Source organism: Benincasa hispida, chromosome 2 (genome assembly GCF_027475165.1).
Source record: "Benincasa hispida cultivar pf3 chromosome 2, pf3_genome.v1.1, whole genome shotgun sequence".
Classification (NCBI taxonomy): Eukaryota; Viridiplantae; Streptophyta; class Magnoliopsida; order Cucurbitales; family Cucurbitaceae; genus Benincasa; species Benincasa hispida.
The window spans coordinates 19,045,547-19,056,914 of NC_143479.1; the positions used below are offsets into that span (position 1 = coordinate 19,045,547).

Sequence of the window (11,368 nt, forward strand, 5' to 3'; positions counted from 1 at the left end):
TCCATTATAGTCTACTTAAGCCAAAATCAAAGTTTCATCAACTAATTATAACAATTTCCATCGATTTCCATAAAGTTTTCTAAAATTTCCCTTGACATTAATATTTCTATAAAATTAGGACCTTGATATTTACATCGACGTCAATATTTCGAATCTTGCATACAAGTCTGTGGTTTGCTATATACTAGCTCAAAGTATTTCTATCAGTGTCAGATGATTATAAAGATCAAGTATTAAATGCTATGAAGTAATAAATTCAAATTTACATTTAAAAACACTTTCGTTAATCAAGTTTTTTTTTTCTCTTTTCTAATATATGATCGATTTAATTGGTCAATAGAGTTAGTCGTTAGAGCTGGTCATTGCTAGAGTTGGTTGTCAGAGGTAGTTGTCGAAGGTAATTAAGTTGTCAGCTAGAGATGGCAGATAGTGATGGTTGTCAGAGGTGGCCGACAGAGGGGCGGTAGTAGCCGACAGCAACCATGGTGGAAGTGAGGTAGAGGATTAGAGATAATATTTTTATAACTTTATGTAGTATACAAATTAGAGAGATTAATCATTAAATCCTAAAAAAATTAAAAAAAAATTATTTCAAGTGTTTCTCTCAATTCATTTTTCCAAAAGTAATTTTGTGGAGTGGGATAATACTCATACTTTTTTCAAAATGACTTTTGTATATATATTAAATTAAAACACTTGAAAAGTTAAACCAAATACATTTTAAATTTACTATAAGCCAATTAACTTAACCTTCTATATTCAAACCCTCTATAATGTCATTTCCTCTCAAATTAATTAATATTGATTAACTCTACAAAATTTTAAGCTCACAAATAAAGGAGTGTTAAAGATTATCATGACCCATAAATTTAATTTTTTTTGAATCAATCGATGCTTTTAACCGTTTACTTAGTAGGAATCAAAATGATATAAATTGAAATTGAAAACGTATTAATGTTACTTACTAAAATACTTATGATATTTTAAATTTATTTAAATTATTGCTAAATAATATATGCCAATATAATTTGTAGGGGAAAAAAGTCAATTTTGGACTCTAACTATTTAATCGAGTTGTATCAAATGTTTAATCCAAATCTTCCATTCCAACTCCGTGCACATGGAACTTAGATAAATATCTTGTAATTTTAATCTTAGAATTTAAAAAGTGTTACAATTTTAGCACTTCTAATAAATTCTTCCTCCAAATATTATTATAAAAAGTTTTCGTCTCTTGTGTATTCAATCAATTACAAAACTTATGCAGGATATAAAGTTGTTAATTAATACGGTACTAGAGTTCTTCTTCTTCTTTTTTTTTTTTTTTTTTTTTTTTTTTTTTTTTGTTGTTATTGGAGGAATTCATGGATTTTGGCAAAGGTATTGAATGTTAGTGTATGGATTAGATACAACCATTAATGTTCAAAAGACTAAAATTTTTACATAATCCCACCTTTTTTTTTTTTTTTAAAAAAAAATGACAAATTATGTATAGAAATTAGCATTATTTCAACTTGGGCCCTTCTTAATAAACTCCTTTCGAACTTTAACCTTTTGCTTTAGATTTGGTTAAGTAAATAAAAAAAATAACAAATAGGTACAAGATAGGCTGCATTTAATCTTATGTTTTCTTTTTTCTTATCTACTAAAAATAAAATTAAAACAATTCATTTGTTTAAGAAAAAGTTAAGACATGATACATTGTTATTGAGTGCTATCAATACTCCACAAAAGATGGCACAACTTTGTTTTTTTTTTTTTTTGAAAATAAAAAAAATTGTGCAGCCTAGTTTTTTTAAAATGGAAAATGGAGATGAGAGTGTTATGAGAACCTCCCATTTTGGAGTGTCAACCAATGGACAGACTACTTGAACAATCCCCACACGATAAGATCCCTTTCTCTCTTCTTTTATTCTATAATTCAACCTTACACCATTTAAGGAAAATATGTTTAGAAAATGTTTTTTTTTTCTGTTATAGAAAAATGAATTAAAATATTTACAAAATATAACAAAATTTTAGAACAATCAATGATAGATGTAGATAGATACTGATAGATTTCTATCCGGTGTCTATCATTGATAGACACCGTATAGAAGTCTTTCAGTGTTTATCAATGATAGTTTTAAAATTTTGATATATCTTGTAAATATTTTCAATAGTTTTACCATTTGAAATAATTTTCCTTTCTTTTTTACCCTAATTGTTCTCATATTTCTCTCTCTCTGTTGGTCTTTTAATAGCGATTTAGAAGTTTTTGGTGATGCTTTTAATTTATACTTGTCTTCAATATTTAAGAATTTGATGTTTATGGCAATTTAGTTGTTGCAAATTTTAAATGTTTCAAATAATATCTTCCATTATTTCAAAATTATCTTTGATCTTTTATAAACGTTCTAAAACTTCTTTTAACATATAAATCTATTAGAATGTTGAGAAAATTGAGACCAAAAAATGAGTATGGATATTAAAAATTAGGATTTGAACATTGTTACAACGTTTCAAATTACTGTCACACTTGATCAAAGTCTCAATTTTCATCTAATATTCTCATGATTAGAATAAAAAAGTCAAAGTCAATTATACTATTATAATCTTTTTTTTTTTTTTTTTTTGAAAGAACGTATGTGTTGTTTTTAAGTGTTATTATTATTATTTTTTGTAATTTAGTCTTTTATTTTATATGTATGGTAAATAATGAGAGATCAACTATTTTGTTGTTTGTGGAATCATCTCTATCACTTTTTGATTGTGTGGTTTAAAATTTTCTTTTCTTTTATTTTATTGTTATCTTTTTAAGTTATATCAAGGGTGGAGAAAACTCAATTTTTTTTAAATCGAAAATACATGTTTTATGCTAGTCGAACATGCATAAGTTTGTGTTAGCATTTTATTTTAATTCATATACATTATGGATATAATAAGATTAAATTTAACTATTAGTTGATATTAAGAAATGTGACAATTTAGATTGTATATATATTTATCTTATATTAAATAAAAATCTAAGAAAACAGCTTTGATTTTTTTGACGTATAATAGCTCATTAAATCCAAACGGAAATTCGGTTCATAAAATATTTAGATGTAGGTATGCAGTTCACCCACATATGTTCAATTATAAATTGTTATATGACAAATTTTTCATTTTTCAAAAAAAAAAAAAGGTCACAAAATTTATCTTTTGTTTCTTATACACATGAGGGCTAACACTAGATTTATTATTATTTTCCTAAATACCACCATAGAATTGACTTCAACAAAAAATAGAAGTTTTTGATTAAAATAAATATACAACAATATTTTAAAATACAACATATATATATATATATATACATACAATAATACAATAAAATTTTCTAAACCAAACCAAATTTAGTGGCTTAATAATTTTTATTTAATTTTAAGTATGACGGTTTATTTTGACAGTTGCCAAATGACTTTATATAATAAGTTACCCTTCTCTCAACATCCTTTTATATCCTTAGATAAATATTAACTTTCAATAAGTAGATGTTTTTTTTTCCTCTCTTACAATATTGTACTTTCGAAGAAGCTTTAAAATCTAAGCATGTGAAATGGAAATAAAATGTTAAAAAACTTGAAAGGAAAAATAAAAGGGCAGGTACAAATTAAAAACGGACTTTATTGCAAAACTGGATGATGCACATCATACAAAAAAAAAAAAAAAAATGGTCACCAACATCCAATAGTTTCTAAAAGTTGCCATATAGTATACCCAAAAAACAAAAAATAAAAAAATCTAACTCTAAAATAATTCCAATTGAGTTATATTCATATTGACATCCAATTAATTTTTAGTTTTCCTAGTACTAAGCTAACTTAACCCAACCATTTCTTTCAGCAGAAAGGGGAATACTTGTCAATCAGACTATGCTCATTTGACTCTAGTAATGCTTAAGGCTAAAGATTTGAAATTTGAATTTGGCACCTAATGGTCCCAATATTCCCCTACGACTTAATAACGTCATCTTTTCTTATCTTGAAAAGCTTTTAAGAGAAAAATTATCACAAGGTCACCTAACATAGGATTAAAGCTAAAAACATTTAACTTTAGGGTTCCTATGAATAGGCCCTGCAAAAAAATGTGGACCTTGACAAGGTAATATCTATAAATGCCTATAAGCATTTTTTTTACACTACTTCCATTATCTCAAGATTTCTCTCTTTCAAATATAATTTCGATTCATTCATATATCTCTAGTAGACTTCGGTATTACATATAATGAATTTGTAATGTTTGAGAGGAAGTCAAACGAATGCCCTATACAATATAGAAACTGGCACCGGCATAGTGCTGGGCCAATAACACTATGATGATCAAGTTAATAACGGAATGTTTTTCAATGTAGGTTCAGACACTTACCATATTTTTATCTACGACATTGCACGTCCGTGACCAAGATGTAGATATTTGAATCTCTGTCTCACTTCCACTCTTAAACGGTAAAAGAGTTAATTAGTTAGTTTTTGTTGGGGAAAAAAAAATCTAAAACATGCAAAGTGGAAAACCAGCATCAAACATGTGCATATCAGTAAATGAATTTTGTACATATTCTTCAAAATCTCCCCACTTCAACACTTGTATTCAGAGGAAGCAAAAAACAATTTTAGCTTAGCTACCATTGAAAATTGAAATTTATTTCTTAACCAGTTTGGGAAATGCATCCGCCATACACTTATGAGTTATGAAGAATCCGAATCTAATCTGGAGAAAGAAAAAACCAGAAATACGCAAAACGGAACCACCAAGAAAGCTCCAATCTTTAGCAATTCTTCGCTCTCCTTCGTAATTACTCCAATTCTAGACCAATCTCCACTGTACCTAATCATTTTAAGCCCTAATTCGACTTCAATTTCAGTGGAAACACAAACAAACTAAGCGTTTCTCAATTGAAATTAGAGGTAAAATTTTCATACCCTGCATCGACGAACCCTAATCCGAGAACCGAAACGACAGATCGGGCGAGAAGTGGATTTGAAACTCTCAGTGAGGGAAATTTGAGTTGAGATGATTTGGAATCTGAATCGGAATCTTCCGTAAGTTTTGCCGATGTGATTCTGAATTTTCTGCTATGGTTGTTGTTCGAAAGGGGATAAGGTACGGTGGAGACACCAATGAAGATAAAACTTGAATTTACCATCGCCATTGTCGATCTGGTTGGACTATTATGGAAAATCGGAAATGAATGCAGGCGGAAATCAATTACGGCCGCATCCTTTTTCATGAATGACAGAGAACAAGTGGCGAATACGAAGGGAAAATTATAAAAGTGGGGTAGTCTTTAAAACTAATTAGAAAGTTTCAAAAATATTTATAATAATATGTTTTAAAGAATAAATCTTATTCCCGAAACAAGGCATTAAAATCTTATTCCCAAGGCGAGTTGGGGAAATGGGATTCAAATAGAATTATTATTATTAATTATATTTTTCAAAAAAATTATATTATTATTTAGAAAAAATAGAATCATTACTGCATTTTGATTTTAACTCCAATATATAAGACAAATACTTTAATTTATAAATTTTAAATAATAAATATGAAAGATGTATATTAACTTTGACCAGATTACAAATCTAGATATATTATTTGTGAGATTCAAAACATACTTTTCAAAATATAGATCCCGTTTGATTTCGTTTTTTTTTTTTTAATTTTTAAAAATTATATCTATAAACAACATCCATTTCACATCCAAATTTCTTAATTTACTATATACTTTTTCACATATTTTCAAAAATTAAACTAAAATTTGAAAACTAAAAATGTAGGGTTTATTTTTGTTTTTGAAATTTGGTTAAGAATTAACTCTTTTACACAAAAAATGTTCAAAATCATTGTAAAAAGTCGAGAGTATTGTTAAATGAGAAATTTTTGACCAATAACAAATTGTCCGTCATTGTTTTATATTCTCTTATTTAATTTGAACAAGATGCGTAACTGCTCATTTCCTATTTGATCCCTTTGAATTCCATATTCCAAGAATAATTGAGCGTGAGAGCCAAATGAATCGAAAGATTCATGTATGGACGCATTTGCCTGATTGACACTCTGAACACTTCCCCCTCTTACTAAGACTACAAAATGTTCTGGGGTTCCATACTTTGGGGCAGTTTGAAAATAAATGAATTGCTTTTTTCTTTTTCCTTAGTTTAGCCAATTTCCCATGAAATATTTACCATTCGAAAAACGAGATTAATAAACTAAACTCTTTAATTTAATTAATCAACATTAATTAACTGTGAGTCACTCCACTAAATATTCATAGTTGCACTTTTTGCACTATAGATATATTTGTGTCCACGAATATAACTGTCTACTTACCTAAAGACAGTAATGCGTGAATTTCATATTATGTAGCTATGTTCCCAGCTCCCTACTCGAACAAATTCCTAAAATAGTAAATTTATTGAGTCAACGATTGTAACGACCCTAAATTTCAATACTTTACTAGGAATCATTACCTAAATTTAACTTAAACTCACTTTATTATACCTTATATTTTAGAAAAATTTTAGCAGCATAACAACGCTACCACAATAAAATAAAATTTTTGTAACACTTGTTTCAAAATAACGCACTCCCAATGTTACGTAAGGCAATATATCTTCAATAGATTTGCCAGTACAAAACACGAATGCTCAAATAAATACTTAATAAGATTCAACCAAACTTGCCAAACTTAAACTTATATAGAATTGAAACACAATAAACCATCTAAAACCTATTATAAGTTCTAAACTCCAACCACCTAAAACAACTTAAAACTACAGCAAGTTTCCCAATCTTGAAACAAACTCATATAAAAAACATATTTGATAGTATGAGATCTCATCTCAAAATTAATTGGCAATGAGATGTAAGCCCTCTATTCTTTTACTCTTTCTTGAAAATGCTAGAGAACTAATAGTTGAGGTTGAACTCGAGGACTCGAGGTTAAGTTTGATTTGGGATTGTTAGTTAATAAATATATTTGAAAAATGAAAGGAATCAGATTGACGTTTATTTCATTGAAGAAGGGGAAGTATGGACCGAGGAATAATTTGAAGGGTAACAAACTTAGCCGAACTTGTATAGGATATTTGAGGGTGAAGTAGGTATGCTCGGAACAAGTCAAACGCAAAGCAACGATCAAAGTCAAAAGTTAAAAGGGTCAAAGTGAACTAAAAACTCATTTTTTTAGATATGGTAAATTTTGGAAATTTCAAAGGTTTAATGGTAAATTGGAGGTGCCATGGACTTGCAGGACTTATTTTAGACTGGAATTGAAGATGAATTGGAAGAAAAAAAAATGAGAGACCCGAGAGAAAAAGAGAAGGGAATTTGGTTGGGTTCTTGATAAAATTTGGGCTGTCTTCTTCAAATTTTTTTAATTGGATGTCCAAAAGGTAAAATGAGAGTCATCTAAAGATGTGGAAAACTCAAAGCTGGAGGTGGCAATCGGGCAAGAAGCAAAAATTTGGAGAGTTGGGTATTCGACTAGTTTAAAAAGAGGAAGAAGAAGTTTTCCAATTAGGGCCTTTCTTGTGAAGGAAAATTGGGCATAAAGAAGAAGTAAAGGGGAAGCTTGTGGGAGGTTTTATTTGAAGAATCATGGTTGGAAAAGCAAGGAAAATGAAGCAAAATAGTGGCGGCCAGAGTAGACGGAAAACGGAGGAAGCTTGGGACTTTTGACTAATTCGTGGAGCTAGAGGCTCATTTGAAGCTCTAAATTTAAAGCTAAGATACTTCTAAGTCCCCTTAGAGTTCTATTGTTTTTTATTTGATTATTATTAGCCGAAATTGAGGAGTTTAAACTTGAAAAAATCTGCAACTTTTTGTCAGAAAAACAGTGGTGTCGAGAACTATTTGCCGATTTCGGAAGTTTTAGAGAAAATCGGATGTCCAAATTTTGAGGTTAGTTAGTCTTAGTAATGGGTAAAAGGTTTATACAGGTCAATTAAGTTTTTATTGACTAAAAATTCTAATTTTGAAATTTGAAGTTTCTTGCTGGAAAATAGGTACTCGTGAAGATTTTGATCGATTTCGGTCGACTTAAGGCGATTCGAGGCTCCAAATTTTGAGTTAAGATAGTTTAAGGGATGGGTAAAAGATTTGTATAAGTTAATCATGCCGAAATGAGAGAAATTGGTTGCTAGAGGATCGTCAAAAAACCTCACAGAAATCTGAAAAATCATAGACTGAAGATTGAAGAAAAAGCTGACTTTTATAGTTGACTTTTGTCAGATATCTATTGTCCATCATTAAGAATTGGAAAATTCAATTTTAGGTCATTATGGTGCTTTTAAGCATGATTAGTGGTCCAATTGGCATTGTTATGATACTTTAAACCCAAGATTAAAAGAATTTGGGATCCTAAGCCAAGTTTGAAGTTGATTAAGGGGTTAATTTAAAGTAAACCCTAATTAAAGTTAATGAGAAAATTAGGTAAAATTGAATAAGATTAGGATTAATTAAGGTATTCTTAATCTTAATTAAGTTTTAATGGATATCAATAAGATGCATGAATCTTAGAATTGAATTAATTTGGAATCTTAAGTTAATTTTAAGATAAAAGGTTTACAGTGTAAGGTGAAATACTAAAATTGGATGACATTAGTGTTTGAAAAAAATTAAGTATACTCGGGCTTGATTTAAGTCCTAATTGGTATCATTAAGATACATTGAGTTTAAATTGGATTAATTTGGGTAATTAAGGTGATTTAAGAAATGAAAGGGACTTAATTGTGAGTAAAACCCTATTGAGTAAAATTAGGGTTAAATTGAAAGGGAAACCATAAAATTGTAAAGATTAAAGCTTAATAAAAGTTGAAGTAGAATTAATTATTATTGGAGATTAAATTTTGGGATCTTAAGTTAACTTTTAAAGTAATTAAAGGACCAAATTACAAAGTAAATCCTACATTGGATTAAATTAGGGTTTTGGGAAAAGTTTAAGTGAAAGAGTGTTTTATCTAAAGGTTAATTTTCAAATAATTGGATTATGGTCATGTGAAGGATAACCAAGAGATTATCAATATAATTTCAGGATAAACGGGAGTTGAAGGAACTAGAAATCCGAAGAGAAGTTGATTAAGTGTGAGTGGTTTATTTTCAATTGTTTTCAATATAAACTATATGTTTGAATTGTGGGTGGTTTTATTTTAAGTATTTTGATATGAAAAATATATAAGTATGATAGTATGCTATGATTTATGAAATGTGTTGGCATGATCTGTTTTACTTAATTATTATTTCAAAAATGTATTCAATCATGATTTCTGAATTCCCATTAATTTTATATGAATTGGAATTATAAAAATGTAGTTTGGAACCTGATTTTACTTTACTATGATCGGTATAATTTTGTAAGAAAACCTTTTGATGGTCAATTTAAGAATGTTGAATGGTTTGTGAAAGTGATTTCAAGCTACTAATTCTTGTACCCGAGAGATGGTTATTTTTCCCATGCTACTTGAATGTATTTCAACCGTTCAAGCAATCAGGGGGCTAATGAGGTCAGATATGGCCAGAGTATACTGGGGAGTCCAGAGTAACTTGGGCCTATGGTGTGGATCTATATTTAGTCTTGAGGCAGCTCTACGTGCATGTATGACCTTGTTATTTGGTTTACGTCGTGGTGGTAATTCCTTATCCAGAATAACCCGCCGGTGTAAACAAATATTTAGGTACAAAGTTGGTGTGATTTTTTGATAACTCCTGAATGCTTTATAATGTGCTTTCTATGAGATATGATCATGCCATTATTTTACTAACACATGTTTGAAATGTTATTGAATCTTTTGTACTTTTCCATTGATTTACTGAATGGTTTGTCAAACTTCATCAATGTTTTAGAAAGAGATAACTTATGTTCATATTAAATTACCACTCAGGGCTTTAGCTCATGTTTTCAACGTTTCATGTTTTCCTCCCCTTACCTCCAAAGTAGTGATCAAGTTCATGGTGCCTGTTAAGCCGTCAAACGGCCACTACTGTTGTTAAACATCTGTTGTATTGTTTTTGCACATGAATATTTCAAGATAGTTAAAACTTGTGAGTTACATGTCAATGGAGGTTTTGTTAAAAATAATCCTTACTATTAGTCTATAAATCTTTTTAAACGATACTATGATTTAAACTAAGTTAAGTTCTTAAACTCTGTTAATGAATGTAAACTATTTTTGAAAATTAGTTTGGAAGTCTGGGTTTGATCTTGAGCACAAAATATGTTAAGAGTTGGGATGTTAGATGTCATAGAGAGAAGTGATGTTTAACATCTTCATGCTTCGTTCTAGGTTAGAGGAGAAATTTGGAACGTGGTGTGACAGGTTGGTATTAGAGCAGGATTTTGGGAAATCTAAGTGTTTTGGGTTAGAGAGTCAGTAAGAGATAGAGTTGCGTTAGTAAGTTTACATTGGTCTTTTCACTAAATTTGTGTGATACATCATTGCATTGTAAGAAACATGTCTTGTTGTGGCGAACGACAAAGGTAACCAACAGAAGGAACTGTAAGCACTACTGGTAAACTTGGGGTGACAAAGAAAGAGCTTGGTGGTGAAACTAAGAACTTATGAACCAAGAATGACCTAAGGAAACCGATGGAGGGTCATTTAAAAAAGAAAGTCGTTGAAGGAACTAGTGATGGATAGGTTAGTCTTGAGAAAAACTTTGAGATTGAATTCTTGAAAACATTGAGAGTAACAATTCTCACTGGAACAATCGATTCTTTGGATGCAAGAATCTGGTTAAGAGAATGCTTCAAAATGATGTACTGTCCTGGCCACAAAAGAGTAAAACTTGCTACATCCTTGTTTCAAGGTGAAATTGAGAACTGGTGGCACATATCTGAAATTAATTATGAAGGAACAAAAGAGATAAGCTGGGAAAAATTTGAGGAAGCTTTCCGTGAAGAGTTTTATCCAAGGTTATCATGTAGTGAAAAATGAAATAAATTTTGAAATTAGTACAGGGTTTCATTACAGTAGGGAAATATGAAGAAAAGTTTATGGAACTTTTGAAAACAAGCATGGAGGTACATCAGGTTCCAAGTCAAGTTCCAGTAGAAATTCAAGGAACATGGGAATTATTATTCGTATTGAACAAACTGAAGAATTTGTTGCTAGTGTTAAAGGGGACCTTTGTGTTTAGTATGCAACAGGTATCATTGGGAATAGTGTCCTAACGAAACTCATACTTATTATATATAAAGACAACCTGGTCACCTTAAAAGAGAATGTCTGCAGTTGATGCAAAAAAGATGTATAAGCAAGGCTAGCAAATACCAACAATGAAAGGTAGCAGTCAAGCTTTAGGTGTTGAAGTTATAAATAGGTTTAAGGTATGCTAATAGTGTGGAATGGTT

The 11,368-nt window shown here is 29.8% G+C and overlaps 1 protein-coding gene across 1 annotated transcript; it reads right to left on the minus strand.

Annotated features, from left to right (window-relative positions):
- Positions 1 to 4,524: 4,524 nt before the first annotated feature.
- LOC120071517 (DNA-directed RNA polymerase subunit beta) lies at positions 4,525 to 5,317 on the minus strand. The gene is made up of 2 exons (XM_039023840.2): positions 4,941 to 5,317; positions 4,525 to 4,845 (listed from the first exon to the last, which is right to left on the minus strand). Exons 1-2 carry the CDS (start codon positions 5,246 to 5,248, stop codon positions 4,707 to 4,709), a joined length of 447 nt encoding a protein of 148 aa, XP_038879768.1. The 5' UTR covers positions 5,249 to 5,317; the 3' UTR covers positions 4,525 to 4,706.
- Positions 5,318 to 11,368: the final 6,051 nt, after the last annotated feature.

Excerpts from the sequence above, each read along its gene's own strand:
- LOC120071517 (XM_039023840.2), bottom strand. The coding sequence starts at position 5,248 with ATGAAAAAGGATGCGGCCGTAATTGATTTCCGCCTGCATTCATTTCCG. Across the intron at positions 4,846-4,940 it reads TTAGGGTTCGTCGATGCAGG|GTACAGTGGAGATTGGTCTA; the intron begins GTATGAAAATTT and ends TAAAATGATTAG.